We start from the raw sequence: 24,462 nt of genomic DNA on the forward strand, positions 1-24,462 counted from the left end.
GGTACAGAGTGAAAAGTCTACTAGAAGTGTGCTGTACTAGTAAATACACTCCATTAGATGGCACAGAGTGTTAGAGCTACTAGAAAGTATACTGTCCTGGTCAGTACACCGCATTAGATGGTACAGAGTGAAGAGCGACTCCACATTATAGTGGACCTGTTAGTACACTGCGTTAGATGGCACGGAGCAACAGAGCTACTCCAAGGTATACGGCACTAGCCAGTACACTGCATTAGGTGGTGCATGGTGGGAAAGCTACTAGAAGATATAGATTTACAGTCAGTACACTGCTTTAGATACACTGAGTGACAGAGCTACTGGAAGGTATAATGTTCTTGTCAGTGCACTGCAATAGATGGTACAGAGTAATCGACCTATCAAAAGGTATACTATATTAGTCAGCACACTGAATTAGATAGTACGGAATGACAGAGCTACACAAAGGTATATAGCACTCATCAGTACACAGCATTAGATGGCACAGAGTGACAGAGATACTACAAGGTATAAAGTAATAGCCAGTACACAGCATTAGATGTAAGCATGGGCGGATTTCGCGGATCCACGATCCGCGGATTCGCGGATCCGCAAAATCCGCTAATTTTTCGGATTCGCGGATTTTGCTGATTTTTTTAATGGGGGGATGTTCTGTGCGAGTTCAAGTGCCTCTTGTGTGTATAAATGGTCAGAGACCGATCAGAGCAGAAGATGAAGAGAAAGAAGCTCCTGGCCACAGGAACAGCACGAGGATTGCGCTCGTGAAAGTCAAGATACAAAGGCCTCTATCCAGCATCACAGCTGATTTTCGACGGTAGATTTGGGAAGAAGGCACACCTGCCCAGCCTCGACGACGCTCACGATTGTTTTTGGGCTGATGAATGAGTCACTGAATTTGAGCTTCAACTAGTTCCAGCGGCCATGTGTGTGTTACTATGCAATCGCCCCGCAGGGCGCAGGGGTCCCTTGAGTGAGCTGCCCATCCATCTTCCTGGGCTGTAACTATTTTAGGCCGGCGCCATCCTAAAATAGTTACAACAACAAGTTCAAGCTTGAAGGCTTGAACTTTTGCCCCCGAATCCGCAGCTCGCGGATTCACAGATTTTCGGTAAATTCGCGGGAGTTCACGGATTACAGATTTACCGAAAATCCGCGAAATCCGCGAGCGGAATGGATTTTCCGCTCACGCTTAATTAGATGATACAAAGTGACAGTGCTACTAGAAGGTATACTGTGCTAGTCATAATACTGCGTAAGATGGTACAAAGTTACTCGCATATATACTGTACTAGCCAGTACACTGCATTAGCTGTTACAGAGTAACAGAGCTACTAGAAGTGTACTCTACTAGTCAGACACTGCATTAAATGGCACAGAGTGTCAGAGTTATTGGAAGGTATAATGTACTAGCCGGTCCACTGCATTAGATAGGACAGAGAAAGAGAGCTACTAGAAGTTATACTGTACTATTCCGTACACTGCATTAGATGGCACAGAGACACCAGAAGTTGACTTGTTCTAGTGAGTACTTTGTGTTGAATGTTACAGAGTAACAGAGCCACTCCAAGGAATACTGTACTAGTCAGTACACTGCATTAGATACCACAGAGTAACAGAGCTACTCCAAGGCATACTGCACTAGTCAGTACTCTATATTAGATGGTACAGGCTACCAGAGCTACTAGAAGGTACACAGTATTAGTCAGTACACTGAATTAGATGGCACAGAGTTACATGGATGCTCCAAGGTTTACAGAATTAGTCAGTACACTGCATTAGATGGTACAGAGTGACACAGCTAGAGTCACATGGTGCTGGGCTAATCTGCTGCCGGGGATCGAACACAGATCCCCAGATTCCAACGTCAGTCGCCCTGGCCGCGGCGCCACACCTCTCTCCAAAGTGACTAAGAGTCTAGAAACTGTACTGTACTAGTCACTACACTGCATAAGATGGTACAGAGTGACGGAGCTACTCCAAGGTATACTGTATTTGTCAGTACACTGCACTAGAGGGCACAGAGTGACAGAGTGACTCCAAGGTATAGAATACTAGTCAGTACACTGCATTAGATGGTACTAAGTGACAGAGCTACTAGAAGGTATACTGCAATAGTCAGTACAGTGCATTGGATGGTACAGAGTGAGAGAGCTGCTAGACGGTATACTGTACTAGTCAGTACACTGTATTAGATGGCACAGAGTAACAGAGCTACTCCAAGGTATACAGTACTAGGAGGAACACTGCATTAGATGGCGCATTGTGACAGAGCTACTTCAAGGTGTACTGTACAAGTCATTGCTCTATATCAGATGGTACAGAGTAATAGGGCTACAAGAAGGTACTACTAGTTAGTTGTAGGAAAGTATGATTTGCTTCTTATGGTTACACCCACTTTTTGCTTTTTGCGCCCGCTGTTTTGATTAGTCTGGCTGGGATCCTACTATTCACGACCCAAGCCTCCCTTAAATTGCAATGTATGTACTTTTGTACAACTCCAGGTTGGGTTCTGGGGTACCCTTATACGTCCCTAGTATATGGTACCCATGTACCCAGGGCATAGGTACCCAGAGGCCTCCCATGGGCTGAAGCTTATGAGAGTCCATGCAAAATGAAACCTCAGGTCTGCTACTGCAGCCTGTGTAGCTGGTGTTTGCAACACTTATCAGAGATATAGGTCCACTATATCTATAAATATCACTACACTTAAAACCTTATAAGTGGCCCCATAGCAGGCCTTATCAATCCTGAAGGCAGGTTGCCAGTTTGTATGTGAGAGGGTGCTCCTGCATGAGCAGGGCCCCTCTGCAGTCTTCAGAGACCATTCTCCTTGGCTGAGTGTGATGCTACCAGACATATAGGTAGAGGTGCATTATAACCTCGCAGTAAATGCTATCTCAAAAACAACTGCAACAAAGTATATTGTGTTTGGTGTCAAACACCTTGAAATCATACCTCCACACCAGTAACTGGCTTGGAGGTATGATTCCTCCCCTCAGATCCATGGTTCTGGGGGTACCTAAGTCTACCGGTACCAACTTTCTCGAGCCTTACAGCACAAAATGGATGCTGCTAGCCACAGACACGAGTCTGCCCTCCTGCTGCTGAGCCGAGCTCGACCAGAGGAAGGCCGGACAATAGGCATCCTGTCACAGGGAGGTGTGATCACCCCCAGACAGGATTTAGTGTATTGGGGCTGGGTGAGTGCACTGTCTCAGTGCCAACACCTCTGCCTCAAGAACACATTTGGTACCATTGTGCATAGTCCAGCTCAAACCTGTTCTGGGAGCCATTTGCTCCTGCTCTGGCGTGAAACTGGACAAAGAACATGGCGGTAGCCTCCCCCCTGTCTTGACACTCCCATAGGAGGGTCCTTAGAATCTGTCCAACCGACTCACATGGATATAAAATGGGTAACCTGGCTATAGGACATTAGATATTACGTAGACAAGATTCTACAAGAAACAAACACTACACTTCACCCATCTGGACACGCTGGACTGAGCTGGACCTCCATTGGACTCGACTTCATCTTCCCCATTTGTTCCAAGTCTCTCCAGTGTCCGTGATCCATACAGGGTCCGTGCAGGGCCCTGTGGACCTCCAAAGGCAACTGAAGTATCTCCCATGGAGTGAAGGAGTCATCCCATAACATACCATAAGATACCATACCATAACATACCACATGATCGCATCACATCCATTATCATACCATACCATACCACCATAACATCCATACCATATCATTCCATAGCCCCCACACCATGTCACACCATACCATATCATTTTCATGAACAGTAATATACAGAGCTAATGATCACAATGATATTTACCTTTATAACTCTTCACCACGTCTAGGGACTGAATCTTCACATTATTACACCTGTAATAACACACACAGCATCTTTGTATTAAAGATCAATGACAGCTACAGGAACAAAGGATGAACATCACATAAGAACCATATTTGAAATAAGATTCAGTATTAAGAGCAGCGCCTGCTGACTAGTGCTCAGTGTGAGTTACTGTTCATATACAACAGCCAAAGCTCTAACAATATCCCAGAGTACCTTTAATATCTTATGCCAGGATGTGGGTGTTCTAAGGCAGATAGGTCAGTCAGATCAGTGCGCTTAATGTGGTGCTATGGAGTGCCTCAGCGGGGATCTTCTAGGAGCGGTGGTTAGCTCAGTGAGAGGGGGGCTGACCAGCAGGTTACATCTGTGTTGTATCTGGTTTATGATATAATGCATCTTTCCTGCTTCCCTGTCTTAGCTGCCCAGTCATTGTGAATGTGCTGTGGAATGTTGGTGAAGTAATGTGAGGGTGCCTGGATGTGGAGTTGTAGTTGGAGTATGGGCTGAGCAGCAAGGAGGCTGCTCCTGGTGGGGCTGAATACAGATTACTACAAGACCATCTATGAACTAAGAACGGTAAACCTTCATCTTTATCCTCATCAATGCTGCAGATATTCTTCTCCGGTGCTGGACCATAACAGAACTGGGTGTGGTCATGACGAGCTCCGCTCGTCATGAGCACACGAGCACCGTAGCACCGCCCGCAGCAATGGTAAAAATGCAGATGCGCCCGCCAGTGTGGCAGGCACATCCTAATGTCACTCACGGGACCCCCGCACATATGGCGGGTGGTCCCTTTTACCGTGAAGGTGGCGGGCGGACAAAGTCCGCCCGCCATCCTAATGATGCCCTAAGTGTTGGATAGCAGAGTGGTAAAAATGACTATTCCCACTCCAACAAATACAACGCTAGAGAAAGTGTTGCGTAGCATAGGGGTAAAAATGATTATTCCCACTCCAGGGAGTGCAACAGCAGGGAAAGTGTTGGATAGTGTAGGGGATAAAATTACTATTCCCACTACAGGGAGTTCAACAATAGAGTAAGTGTTGGATAGCGGAGTGGTAAAAATTACTATTCCCACTCCAACAAATACAACGTTAGAGAAAGTGTTGCATAGCGTAGGGATAAAAATTATTATTCCCACTCCAGGGAGTGCAACTGCAGGGAAAGTGTTGGATAGTGTAGGGGATAAAATTACTATTCCCACTACAGGGAGTTCAACAATAGAGTAAGTGTTGGATAGCAGAGTGGTAAAAATGACTATTCCCACTCCAACAAATACAACGTTAGAGAAAGTGTTGCATAGCGTAGGGGTAAACATTAATATTCCCACTCCAGGGAGTGCAACAGTAGGGAAAGTGTTGGATAGCAGAGGGGTAAAAATTACTATTCCCACTCCAGCAAGCGCAAAAGATGTGTTAATGTTGAATAGCGGAAGGGATCAAACAAAACATAGCAGCTATTGAACCTAAATCACCAAACAAAATAAAAACAAAACAATTACTGACATGTTTTATCAATTAATGCATGAATATAAATGATCAACTAATGATTATTTTATTTAAAGTATATTTCTTTCAACCCTCCACCCCAATAAATACAACAACACACACCTAAAAATATTGACACAATTTCCCAAACTAAATTTATGATAATAAATTAACAATAAATTATGAATTATTTTTTTTATATGTCTGAGCAACTTTTACACATAAACGCCACAACTCACACATCTAATTTATTCCACAATTAGAATATGTAATATTTAATTAACTATTTAGCATTAATTACCAAATTACTACTTTTAATTATAAATATTTTACCTCCCACCACATTCTCCTATAATTGACACCACACATGACACAATTAACATAATTTATTAACAATGAATCAATTATTTACTAACACTTAACAAACAAAATAAAACCAATTAACAATAAATTAATTTACACAAATAACACCATAAAAATATTAAATAAACATATTATATATTAAAAAAGTTATTAAAATTAAATTACTTCCCACTGTACTCCCCTATCAACACACAACGCACACAATTAAAATAATTACCAATTGAATAATAATAATTACCACATTAATAATTAATAAATAATTAATAGATCAATTACCACAATTAACAATAAAAAATATTAAATCAACAAATATAAATTAATAAAAAATGTGAATTAATTATAATTAAATCACTTCCACCTTACTCCCCTATCAACCCACAACCCGCTCCTAAAAAAACGACACAATTAACATAATTAACAATTCATTAATAAAAATTAACAACCAATTAATTAATAATTAATAATTAATGAATTCCTAAAAATAACTATATAAATTAGTAAACATATAAATATTAATCAATCAAAAATATTAATACATTAATTTTAATTAAATTACTTCCCACCCTATTCCCCTATAAAGCCAACACCTGCTATGGAACTAAAACGCAAAATGTAATTAAAATAAAATTAATACCTTCTAAAAATGTAACACATATATTAAAAAACAAATGCAATACTTAGAAAATAAAATAGAACACCTACATGTAAAATACATACTAAAATACATAACAGCAACTAAAAAAACGATATATTTAACAACTATATTTTTTCTAACAATATTAATGACTTTGATATTTTTTTAAACGATGTTAATGACTTCGATATTGTTAAAAACGATATTACTTACCTTAGACTCGATATTCTTGTTGATGATATTCTGACAATCAATATTTTGGTAAAACTATTTTCTACACTCAATATTGGTGCAAGTCGATATTTACTACTCGATATTTAGTCTGTTTATCAGCCAGAGAGGGTATGTGCACTCCTAAAACACCATAAAGTCAGATGCCACATAAGTTAGGAACAAAAAGCTAATCAGAGCACAGCACAAGCATTGATCACGTGCTCTCCATGCCAGACATCTGGCACGTCACACACTGGCCACATTGTGTCCACACAGCGTTGAGGCCCACAGTGGTTATCTATTAAAATTAATTTATGACTCTAGAGGCAGTACCTAACATTCCCTACCATACATGGATCGTCAGAAATATTTTATTGCCTATAATGAACTGTTTTTAAGAATGCTACAGTTCGATTGCAATTTAAGGCAGTCCTCAGACTACGTTACTGTAACTGTTCTTCCGGCCGCTATGTTTAATTAAACAAACTGTTCCTGTTTTGTCAAACTCCTCTTGTCTCTTTTCTTCAAAGGTTGTTCATGTACCAGCAACACTATGATATGGGTGCTCTCCTTACAAGATGGTGGGAACATCTGCCCCTCTGTATCTATGGAGAGTGAACATCATTAAGATGCTGGTTTTTCCTAAGGCTATCTTCTTATTTAACACTAAACCACTTCCCTTCCCCAAAAAACGTTTGCAGAAGTTGCAAGGGAGGGTCAGCATCTTTATACAGGCATCCAGGGTCGCCAGGATTTCATGACAAATGCTCCAGAGGAAACTTAAGCAAGGGGGGGATGACTCGTCTGGATTTTCAAGCCTATTGTTATGCTTTTCAGTTCAAGAATTTCCGTCTCTTGGCTGGAGAGCTAGATAATTCTTACATGGGTGAATTTTATAGAGCTATGTTGAAGCATTTAGGCCTGAATACGTTTTTTGTTCAAGTTTGGGGACCCAAAGTTTTTAAACAAGGTAGGTTGAAGGTATGCTTAACAGCACGGAGGGTGTAGGTATGCTTTGGGAAAATTCTCAGGATAGATTACTACATGGACCTGGCACTAATTTGGGGTCCTCCTGGAATCCCTGAGTGGCTTAAAGTTAAACTTAATTATCCTCTCCAACATGACAACTTTTCCCCCTGGGGTGTCTTCAGGAAGGGTGATGCCCTCGTCACATGACAAGAGCTCTCTAAGCTTTTGAAGTAGGTGGTTTTCCAAATTTGATTCCCTGCAGCTGTGTTCTTTGTCGTCATCCCAAAAATTGTCGAAGGTGAGCGGCTCCTTGCAGGATGATTTTCTCGAGCGAGTGAGAGTTAAGCAACAACCTAAGAAAGAGGTTTCCCATTGGTACTGGATATATATTTCAGCCCCAAATGAGAAAATGGCAGTTCCATCCCTGCACTGGGGAAATGATCTTCTGGAACTGGCTAAAGGGCAATTATGGCGAGTATCTTTAAATCTCTTATACACTCTCGTCAAACCAGCACCACTTAAGAAGAATCTTTTGTTTACTTTCCATAGAGCTTACAGGTCACCAGCGAAGTTGGCTAACATCATGTTGGAACCATCAAAATATAAAAAGTGCGTTGACACAAAGGCGGGTGATATACACATGTTCGTGGATTTCCCGTCATTGGCATTCTGCCGGGGTTAGGTAAGTCAGGTGTTTTGAGAAAGTATTGGCTGCGAAATTTAGGTAAGTCCCTGCCTGATCCTATTTGGGATGTACTCGTGCCCTTACTGAGACGTGTTAAACTCGGATCAGGCCTCGCTGATCATTTTTATGATATTCTTAGCGAGAAAGGAAATCTGTAAACAAAATTAGTCGTGGCCTACCAAAAGTATCAAAATGGCTCAGATCTTCAAGAGATTTCAGTAGACAGGACATGGACCGCAAGGCAGCCTCAGTAGAAAAACAAAGTAAATCACAATGTCCTATGATTACAGCTCTATCATGATGAGAAATGGGCGGTTCACCTTCCTACAAAAGGCCAAAACTATAGGAAATATTCAGTAGACGCATTCACTGGACACTCCAGGTGGAGGTGTCTTGGCTTTACAGCTCACTTAGCTGCATGGCCATATTCATTCAAAAAAATGTGAACCATTCTTCTACAACCTTGGAAGGACAGGCACACAACCTCTGTTATTGCAAATTCCATCACCACTGCTCAAGAAATTTGAAACACAAACCCCTCTATAGATATATCCTCAAATTTACAAGAGGGCTTGTAGAGAGGAGAAATGGAAGGTGTGGCTGGACAGAACAGAAATGTATTTCGCAGGGCACCAGCGTTTTTGGAGGAGAGGAAGAGAGAGCTCCAAATTCTCACACACCCTTGTCGGGTCGGGTCCGGTCTGCCTCACACTCCACGGTGAGTGCTTTGAATGAATATTTTGCACCACTGGTACACCCCAATTATGAAGATGTCACACTCTGGCGAATGAGACAGTACCTTGGTGGGCAGGTGGATGAGTTTTATGTCTGGCTAAAAGACTTCGCCTGTGTGTGCATGTTAACTCGTGGAGCCGGGGACATCTGAGCTCAATCCATACAGGGTTGTGGATCTATGAAACGAAGGTGCAAAGAATGAGAAAAAGTCACTGCCTGATATTTTGACACTCTGGTGCTCCTTCAAACTCTCAAGAACTAGCGCTTCCCATACTGAGGTGTGCCTCACCAAACTTTTACATTTGATCAGATAAAACAACCAAACAGGCGTCCAACCCAATCCAGAGTTGCCCTTGGGGGCTTTGGGGAGGAAGTTTTCCCCATTCAGGTGCTTGTACAGCCTGTACAAAAACATGTGCAGCCTGCATCAAATTAAGTAAAATAGCAGCAGTGTGTAGATAAACCCATCTGTCCAAGCAGAACAAGTGTCAATTCTATCACACTAGCATATGCAGATGTCCCACCAGAGGATGAAGGCTAGGGTACAGTCCATGTGGCATACACCATCGACCACAAACAACACCAGAAGCGTGCCCGTCCCCAATGCAATATCCTGGTGGTAAATCAACCAGTTATCAGCACAGGTTTGTCAATCAACATTATATCAAAACAACCCCTCAGCCAACACTAAAACCAATGAAGATAAAAATGTATGCCAACAGACATCCAAATCCACTACTCTTAACAGGAGTTTTTATCATGGCTTTTATTCATGAGAAGCAAGCAGTCAGAGCAAAGGTGCACATTATCAAAGAGTGCAGGAATGCTCATAAGCTGCCAGGCAGCTAAAAGTCTTCAGCTGATTCACTTTGCCTCCACTGCTGAGCTGGACAATCTCCTCCAGGAATATAACAGCCTGTTTCATGGCCTTGTGTGTTTATAAGAAAGGAAATCTGCATATCGATCAATCTATTGGCATCACCGAGTGGTGATCCATCTTCAGGCAAAAGCAGAAGAGGAGCTATGAAGGCTGGAAGAAGCTAACATCATCTAGCGAGATTAGGGGTCCACCCCCTGGGTTTCCACAACTGTTGTCACCAGGAAACCCAAACAGCCAGGAGAGGTGTGGCTGTGTGTGGACATGCACCTCCTGAATCAGGCAATCAAGAGAGAACAGCATATCATGAATACAGTGGATGGACTAAAGTGAGATCAATGGAACTGGCTTTTTCTCCAAAATAGATCTTCAGTATGGGTATCACCTGCTGATGACCTCCTCCACACACCTTTGCCTGAGACGATACAAAAGACTGAAATTTGTAATCCGCAGAGTAGCCGATGTTTAGGAGAACACCATCCAAGAATTTCTATATAAATTGACTAGAGTAATTATTTTTTTCAATTACCTTTATTTATGTTTTGCAATAATTGACTAGAGTAATTAACTTCAGTGATGACATGTTGGGATTGGCACACACGTTGACAGTCATTATTGCTTCTGAAAAGTCCTACAGTGCCTTCAAGTGGCCTAAAGTTAAACAGAATCAAGTGAAACTTTCTAAAGCAATACACTTTCTTCTAACAGACAGACCTGCTTAGCGACAATGGTGGCTCTGAAACCAGCCAAAGTCAAAGACATCAAATCTGCACCCCCACCAACTTTCATGATAGGAGTAAGAGGCGTGGTCACATATTGTGGTCAGTACATAAAGAACTTGGCAGCCTTTACCGATCTAGCCCAGGGACTTACAAAGACAGATGTCAAGCAATGGTCATACAGAAAATTTAGGGGGTCATTAGGATGACGGGCGGGGGTCCCATGGGGGTATTAGGATGCGCCCGCCACAGTGGCGGGCGCAACCTGCATTTTTAACATTGTGGCGGACAGTGCTCTCAGCACCGCCCGCCACAATGCTAAAAATGCATGTATGCATTTGCATACACAAAGCGGCACGCACCGCGCGGTGCCTGCCGCATTGCGTATGCAAATGCAGAGGGGTACTACAGGTACCCGCCATGTTCACCCCCACCTCGCCTTCACCATGGGGGCCCGCAGTGGGCCCCCGAAGTGAAGACCGCCTGCCTTTCCGTGGTGGCATTGCCGCCACGGAAAGGCATCTGTTTTGGCCCATGCAATATGGCTGGCGGTGTCTGATAGTAACATCATATATTCGAACCATGGTACAGGCCCCATCAGTATTACATTCCTACAAAACTTCAACAACAAACAGCAACTGCAGCCCAGCACAGGCTGGCTATAGTTTCAAACAGTCTGTTGCTCATGGTCTGCTTAGTTCAGAGGGGGCGGGATTCACCCGAAAATGGTGCCTGTGATGGTCAGATCGGGGGCCTGTACCACGGTTCAGGCCATTTCAGAAGCCAGTGGTGATCCTTGGCTCTGGGCCCATTCATTCAGTCCAGGGTGACATCATTGATAAAATAAAAAATGCTTATGCCTGCTGTAGTAATTCAGGAAACAGAACTGGATTTAGATTGGTGGTCTATTGAAGAAGAACAGCTTAGACATCCACAGTCTTCAGGAGACAGGCTAAAACTGCCCAACTCCCATGTACAGAATGTAGAACCAAGACAGAATCATAACAACTCTTAAAGAGACAGGAAAAGGGAATACCACACATCTTCCCCTCTTTGAAACAAAAGAAAAAAAACCAAAAAAACCAAAAAGTTAATGAATGTAATCACGCAATTTGATAGGAGAACACTTGAAACGAACACTTCTCCTTAATGTATCATTGACAGATTGTTCAATAACAGGTTGTTCAATAACAGGTTGTTCAATAACATGTCCAGAAACAGCAAGATCAGGATTAACAAAAGGGGAATTATCAGGAGTAGTGGGATGGTGAAAAGGAAAAACAACATCACCAAATTGCGAATCAACATTCCCAGTTTGAGGCTCACACCCAAATGTATCCAACATAGCAGAAAAAGTAATATTATCTTCAGCACTATGGATAGATTGCGAAATAGTTTTAGGCTCCAAAGCTTTACACAGAGAAACCCTTCTAAAATTCCAGCCCTCAACTGTTACAGCCTTGGTAAAAACCTCAGTAACCTTACACGGGTCAGACCATTTATTCCATTTGTTGCCAAAAGGTCTACCAAATTTTACTCGCACAAAATCTCCCACTTTGATTTTAGGACTACGAATAACAGAACTAAAACTATTACTCTTCATCTTTTCCTGATAAGCTAACACCTTTTCTTTGACTTTGAAAGGATCAAATGAACGCTGACAAGGAATTCTATTTTTCATCTACCATGGTAACAGTTTGGAGCCCGGTTTTCTATCTCTCAACATCTCAAAAGGAGACAAACCCGTAACAGAATTGGGGGAAACACGATAAGACAAAAGAGAAGCACGCAACGCTTCTCTCCAATTCAAATTGCTTTTAACGGCAAGTTGAATGGACTCTTTAATTACCCTGTTAAAGCGTTCTGTCTGACCATTGGCCTGTGGATTATAATTTGACACTTTTTTGTGAACAATGCCACACCTTCAACAATTTCAGCCGGAATGCCCTCTCTACAAAATACTTCATCCAAAAACTCCACAACTTGAGTCGAGCCTATTTTATCCACAACTTTTAGCTCTGGCCATTTAGAAAAGTAATCAATCAAAACCAAGATAAAAACATCCTTGTTAGAGGACAAATCAAGAGGACCAACGATATCCACTCCTAATTTTTTCCAAGGAGAAGCAACAAACTCACTCGGTGAAACACCAACAGCTAAAGGTTTGACAGATTTGTCACTCAAAGAACAAGGCGAACAAGAACTGACCCATTTATCCACCATACAATCAATACCTGGCCACCAGTAGAATTCACGAATCCGCCTCTTTGTGCTAGACATACCCAAATGACCTTCATGAGCCATTGAGATAAATTTCTTCCTTAAGTCAAAAGGAGGAACAATTTTATCACATCTGATTACAAAACCTTGGTCAAACATAATTTCATCCTTGATCTTATAAAAAGATAAGACATCACCAGATAATTTACGTTCCTCAGGCCAACCATGTTGTAAGTAAGACACCACACTTGATAAACCAGAGTCTTTACACATAGCATTTCTCCATTCAGTTTCAGAAATAGTGCCAGACAATTTGTTGTTACGTTCGCCATTAACATCCCCAATAGAAAACACCACATCAGAATCGCTATGAACACTTGAAATCTGTGAATCCAAAGGCAAACGAGACATGCAGTCAGCATGTACATTCAAGCGGCCAGTAACACATTCTACAACACATTGAAACTCTTGCAATTTCTCATCCAAGCGTGCTAAACGCGCAGTCAAGGTTCTACCACCACCAGCAGATAGCATGTTAATTAAAGGCTTGTGGTCGGTGCGTAGACGAAACTTGGTTCCCCAAATAAACTGTCTGAAATGTTCAACAGCCCAAGTGCAAGCCAATAACTCCTTTTCAATAGTAGAATAATTGTACTCAGCACCCCGAAGAGTCCTTGAGGCATAAGAAACAACATACTCTTCACCTTTGTGCCTCTGCATTAACACAGAACCTAAACCTACATTGCTCGCATCCACACATACAATACATTCTTTACCCAACTCAAAAGGTCTTAAAAAAGGAGGATTGAGAATCGTCTTTTTAAGTAAATCAAAAGCAAATTGTTGTTCAACATTCCATACTAACTTGGCATCTTTTTTTAACAGCAATCTTAATGAATGTACTTTTGATGAATAATCTTGTACAAATTTACTGTAAAATTCAGTGAGACCTAAGAAAGATACAAGTTGTTCTTTACTAGAAGGTGCAGGAGCCTTAAGTATACTTTGGATATGATTAACTTTAGGATTAATACCTTGGGAAGAAATTTCGTGTCCAAGATATTCCACTTTACTCTGTCTGAACTTGCATTTTGAGAATTTTAAAGTTAACCCTTTGTCTTGAAATGTTTAAATACAGAGTTTAAATTTCTGTCATGATCTTCAAAATTCTTTCCAAAAATTAAAATATCGTCTTGAAAGGCTATAGCTCCTTCACAACCCTCAAGAACCTCTTTCATGAGTCTTTGAAAGACTGATGCTGCACTGGCTAAGCCAAAAGGCATACGACAAAATTGAAACATACCTTCTGGTGTTATAAAGGTAGTCAAAAATTTAGACTCCTCATGCAAAAGTACCTGATGGTAAGCACTTGCCAAATCTACAGTAGAGAATACACATGCACCTGAGAGAGTAGAAATCAACTCATGTATATTGGGTAGCGGATGCCTATCAACCCAAATCTCTTGATTTAAGCTCCGAAATCGACACATAGCCGAAGTTCGCCATTGCTTTTAATGGATAAAACTACTGGCGAAACCCAAGGAGAAGAGTCAACAGGTTCCACTATCTTCCTGGCAACAAGATCGGATAAAATCACTTTTAGTTTATCACGGTACGCTAGTGGGACATTCCTAACTCTGTGCCTCACAGGAATAGCCCCTTCTTTGAGAATAATGCGATGTTTGAAATTCTCGAATTTACCTAACTTGTCAGTGAAAATAGCAGGAAACTTTCCCTTAATGAATTTGGTAAACTCATCAGCCTCGGGAGATATAACATACACAGGATATGATGCATTGGGGTCAAGTTTGATACCTAATTCATGCTGATGAGGCCAACTGAAAATGGAAGCACCATTAGTAGCAACATAAACTTTTCCTTTAATACTCTTGCCTTTAAATGTGATATCAGCCCACATGAAACCAACTAAATCAATTTTATGACCAGTATAACCACCGGGTTGTACATCTGGTGGTGATAATTTCACAGAACCCGAAAATTTGTTGAAAATGTCCATACCTATAATACTGTACCATGCACACGAATCAATGAGCATGGAAATTTCATTCCCATCAATCAAGATTATATCTTTAGGAAAACCTTTACATTTGGTGTCACCAACACACAACAAACTATTAATTCCGAGGGCATCAATGGGATCAGATTCTTCATCTGTCAATAAATTCACTTTTTGAGTAGACCTACACATTTTACTAAAATGGCCTGAACGTTTGCATTTAATACAAACTTTGTTCCAAGCAGGACAACCTTTGTAGCTCCCTACATGGTCGACACCACCACATCTGTAACAAACAATTTGGTTTCTTTTTTCTTTTTGTTTACTAGGAATAAATTGTGGTTTATTGGGAACAAACTGCGTTTTTTTAAAATTGAAAGGTTCTTTTACCACAGAAACTTCAGGAATCGCTACTTTATTTTTACTATCTTGACCTCTTATTTCGTTTACAAATAATTCAGACTGTTCAATGCCTTTAGCAATATTTAACACAACCTTAAGGGTAGTTTCAGTTCCCATCCAAAGACGTTCCTGTATTTTCTTACTCTTAGTTCTCATCATAATTTGATCTCTGATAACTTGTTCAAAGTTAATTGTCTCAAAGGCACAAGAACCAGCGAGAGTTCGCAAAGCAGCTACATAGTTCTCAATTGATTCATCTTCCTTCTGTGCACGCGAATAGAATTTAAAACGTTCCATAACAGTATTTATTCTCCTTCCAAATCTAGCACCCAATTGTTTAACAACAACATCAAATATATTCATATCACCTGTACCCTCAAGCGGAGGTAACTTTTCTAATTCTTTAAGACCAACACCTCCCAAAGAGTTTTTCAATAAAGCTAATTTTATTTTAGGAGAACATCCATCCTCCTCTACGACATCAACGTACGCTAAAAATGTAGGGAACCATATATCCCATTCCATTTTAGGATCACCGGGTACAGGTAAAAAATGTGCAGGAGAAACAATGTTATTAGACATAGTGGAAAACACTTTGCAATATAATATAGTATAATGTAAAGAGAATAAAGCACTAATAAGAAGAATTTAGCAAGAATACATTACACACACATGAATAGTAAAAACAAAACAAACTAAAATAAAAGAGGTAGTCACCGATGTCTATCTTGAGGAAGCAAAACGTTGTAATGTAGTAATATAAAGGTGAGTTGTAGCACTTGCTGGTGTAGGGATCGTGATAAATAATGACAAATAGCGCTTTCCTGGAATCGTGGTAAATAATGACAAATAGCGCTTTGCTGGAATCGTGGTAAATAATGAGAAATATATAAGGTTCATGAAAGGGCTGCCGTGCGCATCGGCGTTGAAAAGCGCATCGGTATTGAAGAGCGTTCAGGAGCATTGCCAAGGCGATCCAAAATGGTGGAGAGCATGATGATGCAGAATGCTGCAGACGCTGCGCGATGCATGATGATGCAGTGAAAATTCCGGTGTAGACGTAATGAACTCAGAAGCCAGAATGAAGATTCGAAACATGCAGGGCTCGCGCGATGTCGGGAAAATTCAAATGTACACAGCTGGACAGCAACAGTACTTGAAAACAGGGTGAAGTCGCTTTCAGAAATTAAGTATAATAATTTCTATAGACGAACTGCTGAAACTTCTTCCGGTATTGGGTAGAAGATCGATATGGTATAATAAAGAAAATTTATAGAAAATGATATTTAGAAGTCATTAAAAAAATAAATGTAAAATTCGAAGGAAAGGTTCAGAAAAGAAAATTATTTCAGCCGCTGGTGCAATCAAAGCACATTGAAAAGAGAAATCAGGCGCAGGTGCAATCAATATACACTTAAAATAGATAAATACCTTCAGGTATACGTGAACGCTGTTTTCAATCCTTTCTCCAAGTATCCACTTCTTTGAAAAGATGGTGTTCTAAAAATAAATCCCAAAGCGTCGCCAAAATTATGTAGTAATTCAGGAAACAGAAGTGGATTTAGATTGGAGGTTTATTGAAGAATAACAGCTTAGACATCCACAGACTTCAGGAGACAGGCTAAAACTGCCCAACTCCCATGTACAGAATGTAGAACCAAGACAGAATCATAACAACTCTTAAAGAGACAGGAAAAGGGAATACCACACCTGCAAAATTGGTTCTTGTATACTTTTCATTTCAGTAGCACAATGCAACAAAGGCACATCCATTGGACTTCTCTCCAGAGCTCCCAGTGAGCTGTGAGTCTCTCCAAGTGTTGCACCAGATGTGCGCCAAAGCCCCTCTCTGTTTGCACAGGCGCACTGCAGCATCCTAAAGCTGTTGCGTTCCACAGGAGGAAGGTATGCTATGTGCCCGTGCAGTTATACTTGCGCTCAGGAATGTTATATGATGTTGAAAAGATAACACAGCTGCCCCCAGAAGAAGGCTTCCTGGGCTGGCCACGGGTAAAATGACATCATCAGAGGAAGGCAGGCTCGGCTAAAGAGGAGAAGAACCAGGTCTTTTAGTTGCTTCCGAAAACGTAAGTGGTTTTGAGTCTTTCTTAGCGAGGATAGCAAAGAGTTCTATAAGGTTGGGGCAAGGACACAAAAAGAACTTTCGCCCAGTCTGGCTCTTCTGTGATGGGGTACGGAGCAGGGCCGGACTGGCTGTTTCAGGCACCGGGCAATCCCCTGGTGGGCTTGTTTTGGGCCCTGGGGGCCGTTTTTGTTACAGGGTCGATTTTGCAGCATAAATCAGCCCAGTAACAAAATCGGGGGGGGCCGGCCGAGCACTTTGCCAGGGCCGGTTTTGGTTCCCAGTCCGGCGCTGGTACGGAGGCTAGATTCAAGTCTGCTGAGCGCAAGGCTCTCATAGGGGAATAAAACTGCATCAGAGCAGCAAGACTTGGAATCTCGCTTCACTACTAAAATCTCAAGGAGACACAAGACGGTCTATAATGTACATCTTCTTCACATATAAATGTTGGGAAGCAGTAAACAGTTTTTTCTCACACACCGCTTGCTCTTTCTTACCTTGCACCTTTCTGGGCCACAACAGCCAAACAGCCAGGCCACACATTCCTTGTGAAACTGACTGGAACATCAATTCTTGGATCCGTGTTGAAACCTTGTGCAATTATTTTGTGTTATCCACCGCTATCTTGGGTTATTTCATTAAGTGATCCAGAGGGCGTGTATCTTTTAAGGCTTTGAGCTTTTTAGCTACACAACAGCATACATCACTGAGAAGCATGATGTCTCATTAAGCTCTGTTAATAATGAGTTAGCAAGACCAGCCAGTAAACAAGCAGCAAGCATGCATACGTCACCTCATGGTGAAGGTTTGTAAAGCTATTTACAGGATTGAAATGAGGTCCGTGGAAGGATCCCTCAGGAATGGAGACACTCCACAGGAAATCGAGATGTGGGAGGCAGTCTTTGCAGGATGAGGGTAGGTTGGCCCGAGGGCTGCAATCAGCTCCTCCCCTCCATACCTCACAGGAATGGAGACGTGTGTGGACAAACACCCTCACCAACAGAGTGACCGTGATGCAATAGTTGTTAAGAAATGTTCCTTTATCATATTTCGGAAATTTTAAAAAATGACAATGATTCAATGCCCCGCAGCATTCCCCATGTTTCTATTATAGACAACATGTGACTAATGTTGCTGGCCACATGTTCTGTCCCTAGGACCAGATTGTCGCGAGTGGGGGTTCGGTCCTTATCTTGCCTGGGCCCCTCAATGTGGAATTCTCTCCCCCTGAAACTTCGAAATGAAAGAGTTTATGGCAATTTTCTAAAGGGCTTACAAACTTGGCTGTTTAATCAAGAGATCTTTTTCCTTCTTTGCTTCTATCAGGCGGCGCCAGGAAACCTTCGGGAAGCTCTTGCGGCTTATAAGAATAATTCACATAATATAACATAACCATTGGTGTTTATTGTTTGAATCTGTCTTGTTACCAAAAAAATAAAAAATAAAGACCTTGAAAAAATGGATTGAAATTCGACTTTAGAAGACAAACAAGGAAGTCTCTGAGAACCTGAAGAAGGATTTGGTGCCTGGAATGAGGGGTCAGGGACCCGGGAAGAGGTTTGAGGATTGAAATGAGGCTTCTAAAGACTCGAGAGGATGCTACGGAGGGAGGTCACTGAAGACTAGAGAGAGATTTCTTAGGATTAGGAGCAGATCTGAGGATTACAATGAGGTTTAAGAGAACTGGAAAAGACCTCTTCTTATTGGAGGGCATTTACTTATGAATGAGGCCTGAATATGGCTTTAATGACATTTCAATGATGTTGGAGGCACTGAATGGATGTTTTGAAGACTGGTATGGTAGTTATGGAATTTTGAATTCGTTTTTGCACAAATTCTAATTGAGGAAAACCTGAGAGGGTGTTTCCAGAATGTACTTGCGTTTTCTGTGTTCAGGGTACTTTTTTGAGGACTTCAGTCAAGTTATAAAGATGCAAATATGTTTTGTGAGTGCAGCAGCTCATTTCTTTAGCAATTATTTCAGGACTAGCAGGGATTTAGGGACATTTAAGAGAGTTTCCTGATGGCACAAGGAAGTATTTTGAGAACTTACATTTTCAGAGAAATTCGAGGTATTTTCTGGTATTTACAGGTTTTTTTTGAGGATGCAAAGTGATTTGATGAGGATCTGAAAGTTACCTAGCACTTTGTGCGAGCTTAATAGTGGAATTTACACACTGTAGCAGTGAGACCTTCTCCACTGAGAGCAGAATAATAAACCAGCCTTACCTGCTCGGGGTGCTTCTGACATCCTGCAAAATAGGAGAAAAAACATAGTGAAATCAGTTTCCACAGAAGCTGTTAAAGTTATGGCAGTATTTTTAGGGAGTGAAACACTTTTAACATCTATAGTTTTAAAACATTTACCGTATCACATGACACAGTATATTCAGTGGCATCGAATGTGATATTCTGAATGAGGTCACATTACATAGCAAAAACTGATATTCCTAATTGTAATGACATAGCACAGTGTCTTTCTGAATGGAGTCACAAAACACAACACATTGTGATATTCTGAGTGGGGTCACTTGACACATTGTATGATGTTCTCCACAGGGTCACATGCATGGACATCATTAAGGGAATGCCAAGGGTCACAACTGCAACTCCTGGCTTGCCCATTGTGACCTCTGGCACTGCTTGGACCTCTGGCCTCAGAGGTAGCACAATGAGTACCAAGAAGACAGAGGCATCTCGCCCTTATGGAAGTCTTGCTCCACCTTCGTTTTCTGCCAATGTTGTATTACGCTAAAAGTGAATAACAGACAGTTTATTATTCACTATTATTGTAATGCAAAAAGGAGCACCAGGATCCAGAATCAGAACTTCAGTGACGAATATTGTAAGTAGAATATGTTTTTAAATGTATGTAGTGTGTGTGCTTGTGGGTGAGAGTGTATTTGTGTGAAAGAGAGCGTGTGCTTGTAAGTGTGTGTCAGTATGTGTGAGCATGGATGTCTGTGAGCATCAGTGAGTGAGAGTCAGTGAAAGGGAGTGAGTGAGAGCAACTTAACCGTAGTGAGTGAGAATACATTAGCTTAAGTGTCATTGAGTATGAGTGAGTCACAATGAGTGACAATAAGAGTGAGTGCACATGAGTGAGAAAGTATGAGTTAGAGTGAATGTTAGTGAGAATGAGTCAGTGAGAGTGTGTGAGAATGACTGAGTTAGTGTGTGTGAGGATGAGTAAGTATGTTGGAGTCAGAGTTGGAATGAGTGAGAGTGAGTTAGAGTGTGTGAGAATAAATTAGTGTAATTGAGAATGAATGATTGAGTGTGAGTGGGAATGAGTGTGGTTGAGTGAATGTAAGTAAATGTGAGTAAGAATGTGATGTTATGCTTGCTGGTCTGCCATTGGCCCTTACATATTAAAAGTAATTTGTAGTTTATAGAGGGACCCGTGGAAAATTTCTACTGCTGGCATCCTGGAGGCAATTGATAGCAAGCAGGGTCGGACTGAGAACCAAAACCGGCCCTGGCAAAGTTCTCGGCCGGCCCCCTGAGGGTGCGACCGAGCTCTTTGGCGGGGCCGGTTTTCGGCCGATTTTGTTACAGGGCCGTTTTGCAACTATGCTCCAAAAACGGCCCTGTTACAAAAACGGCCCCCTGGGCCCAAAACCGGGCGCACCGGGGGATTGCCCGGTGCCCGCAACGGCCAGTCCGGGCCTGATAGCAAGACAGGAACCTGTGAAAAATACTGGTGCAGGCATGCTGGAGGCAATTCATGGCATAATGGGAACCAACTGAAAAATGCTGGCACACTGGAGGGAATTGTTAGCATGACAGGCACATGTGAAAACTACTGCTTCTGGCATGCTGGAGGTAATTCATGGCATGATGGGATGCCATTGAAAAATACTGGCACACTTAAAGAAATTGTTGGCATGGGGGCACCCATGGCAAAAGGCTGGCACTAGCTAATTGCAGATGCTTTTAGACATAAGGGAGGAAACCATGTCATATGGGGGGCAACCATGACTTATATCCCTGATGACCAAGATGTCATTTGACCTAAGGGTAACCTAAGGTATGTGATGGCATTAATTGCTAAATTCTGATACTGGGATATTGTAGGTAATATGTGGCATGAAGGGACATGTATGGCATATGAGGGGCACCCCTGATAAAATGATGCCCCTGGCACAATGAAGCTGATCTTTGACCTCAGGGGGCATCCATAGCACATCCTGAAAACAAAGGGCTTAACTACTTGGGAGGGTCAGGTTTCTTTGGCTTGACACACCTTGAAAGTAGTTGAATATAAATGAGTACCCTTTCAGAACCGCTGGCTTTAGTGAAACTTAAGTTTAAATTGTGCTTTGTAATACACTATTAGCTCCGATTTTTAAAAACATTTATTGCTGGGAACTCTCCTTCCCCTTCCCTCCCGCCGAGCCCACTAGAAGAGTTCTGTCTCACTAAAATATAGGACAAGTATAATATACCACCATTTCCAAAGATCAGGTCACCTCCCTAACACAGGTGGTTTCTAATATGGCCACCTGTCTGTGCTGTGTATTACTAGCCTGCAGTTATTATTGAACTTCAGTGATGTCAATTATTGTAATGCCTTCAGGGTTAAGGTCATGTGACACAACTTCCAATGGACATTTAGGGTCAAAGGTCATATGATATCATTTCCTGTGATGCCATTCACTTCAAAGAGTGTGTGGTGTCACTTCCAATACCTCTGGCAATTTGTCGAATCAGGGTCCTTGGTCACATGTCACAGCAGTTGGTAATATGAGTGAGTTCACACGACACAATCTGTGATATTCTGAATGTTATCACATGAACCAGTGCAGTGTGCAATTTTCTGAATGAGTTCACACGACACAGTGTGTGATATTTTGATTGATGTTGAATGCGACTTGTAACGCGCGCAGCTACTCCAAGGTCTGTCCCGTCGCTCTCCACAAGTCTGAAGTGAAAATAGGTCCAGTCGTTTCAATCCTGCACAAAGGGCAGGCTTTCAGCCTTTCTTTAAACTCTGCAACGATGCTTAGAGCGTGGGGCTCAGGAGGGAGCTTGTTCCAAGCGGAAGGTGTAAGATGGACCAGTGATCTACCTCCCGCTCTAGCATGCCAAATTCTGGGAGTCACTGCTAGTAGGTTTTTGGCAGACCTCAGGTTTCTTGATGGAACATGGAAACTGAACCTTGTTCTGAGGTAGACCGCACCGGTCTGATACAGTGCTCTGTCAACTAGCATTTATTGCCGTGAACAGGATTTCTTGCCTGAGAGAAAGCCCGTGAAGAGTGCACAGATGAGGGGACAAACGCGCTCTAAGTGGCAAACTCAAAAGAAAACGCTGCATTTCGGGGCACCTGAAGCTTCTCCAGAAGGTACTCAGGAAGACCAAAATTGAGAGCATTACCATAGCCCAACCTCGAGGTTATCAAGGCCTGGATAACTGTTTTTTTTGCAAGGAAGAACATTTTCAAAGAACACATTACACCAAAGCAAGTGCCAACCACTGACTTCATGTGGGCCTAAAGGACAGGCTATCATCAAATTTGACCCCTAAGTTCTTGGCAATGCCTCTTTGTGGGCCTGGAGCGGAGGCCTGGGGAGGGGGGCATTTTCGGGCCAGAAAGTCTGCCAGGTTTCTGGAGAAGTATTGCCCAAAAAAAGAATCTCCGTTTTTTCGGCATTGCACTTGACGTGATGTTTCGCTAATCAGCTAAAGACTGCCCTGAGGCAGCTGTTAATCAGACACCCTGGAAACTCTTCTCCTTTGCCACATGAGAACAACAGCTGAGTATCATCAGCATAAGATATAACTTTCACTCCCAGGGCTTCTGCGACATGAGCAAGAGGGTGAGATATATATATTAAATATTGTTGGACTCAAGGCAGAGCCCTGGGGAACTCTCACTGTCCACTCACGTGCTCTGAGGAGAAGGGTGGAACCCAAACCTATCGACTTCTGCCTTCCAAAAAAGAGACAAGTCTGTCCATAGCAGGACCCACTATGCCAATGGACTGTAGTCATGCCAGGAGACTAGAATGGGAGAACATGAATAGCACAAGTTTTCCACCGACATCTAAGGTGTCTTTGATTTATTCGGCAACCTCCACAAGTGCTATCTGAGTGCTAAAGTTGGGTGTGAAGCCGGACTGGCTAGGGTGGAGCAGGTTTTTGGATCCCAGTTATACACGGAGCTGCGGATTCACATGCTTCTCCAATATCTTGGCTAGCGCTGGTAGCAAACAAATAGGAATATAATTATACCATATCAGCATATGGTTTCTTCAACAAGTGCAGAATTTTAGCTTGCTCCCAAGATTTTGGCACGTGGCTGTTGTTAATGACAAATTAAGCACATTATACGCTAAAGGGTTAATTACGCAAGCCCCGAAAGCTGGCAGGTTAGGCGGGCAGGGGTCAAATGGAGAGCCAGATTTAATGTTACTCAAGGCTATCAAAGACCACTAGAGCCAAATAGGATGAAAGTTGGAGAAAATTGCATAAGTTAAAAAAAAAACCATGCTGGTCTGTATCATATCCAGTAACCCATCATCAGGCCGAGGGCCGGAGGACACACTGGCTTTGAATGGTAAGGATCTTAGACTGGAAGTAAGTTGCCAGCTGTTCACACCAGTCAATCGAAGGATGGTGCGACCTAGCGCAAGCTGCAGGGGCCATAAAAGTTTTAACAATTATAAAAATGTCCCTGGGTTTGTTCCCTGCTCTTGCAATCATATCCGCCAAGTACCACTTAGCAGATTTAATTTCAGCCTGATATTTCTTGAGTGCTAGTGTGTAGCTTTCCCTTTCATTCATATTATAGGCTTTCCTCCACTGTCTTTTGTAGTAACTTAATTCTCTACTGTTCTCCACTAATTAGAATGTACCATGACATCATGGAATGCCTGGGTGACCCTCTGGCTAACAGTCTCAGTTGGTCAACTCAGGCTGAGCTGCTTGGACCTTGCTCCTGGTGGGGTTTTATCTATACTTCCTATCTTCTCCTACTTACCTATCCTAGAAGCAATCTACAATAAAGGATTATCTACTTACACAGTTGGGCTGTGCATCTTCCTTTACTACATCTTTCTAAGACTTTACACCTTTTATTTTCTACCTTGAGACTATTAGAAAACCAAGGACTGGAGGCCATAATTCTATTCGATCTTTGAGTGAGAGGTGGTGCCAGTTTATCCTTGGAGTCTCTAATCTGATGATATAGCCTTAT

The 24,462-nt window shown here is 42.0% G+C and overlaps 1 protein-coding gene across 1 annotated transcript in view; it reads right to left on the reverse strand.

Annotated features, from left to right (window-relative positions):
* LOC147710210 (E3 ubiquitin-protein ligase TRIM39-like) overlaps window positions 1-24,462 on the reverse strand; it is a 61,374-nt gene that overhangs the window by 31,331 nt on the left and 5,581 nt on the right. The window contains exons 2-3 of the mRNA XM_086920886.1: window positions 19,491-19,513; window positions 3,831-3,880 (exon numbers count right to left, since the gene is read on the reverse strand). Of these exons, the coding sequence (XP_086777012.1) occupies window positions 3,831-3,880; window positions 19,491-19,513 (73 nt within the window). The remainder of the gene's footprint in view (window positions 1-3,830; window positions 3,881-19,490; window positions 19,514-24,462) is intronic.

Source organism: Lissotriton vulgaris, chromosome 5 (genome assembly GCF_964263255.1).
Source record: "Lissotriton vulgaris chromosome 5, aLisVul1.2, whole genome shotgun sequence".
Classification (NCBI taxonomy): Eukaryota; Metazoa; Chordata; class Amphibia; order Caudata; family Salamandridae; genus Lissotriton; species Lissotriton vulgaris.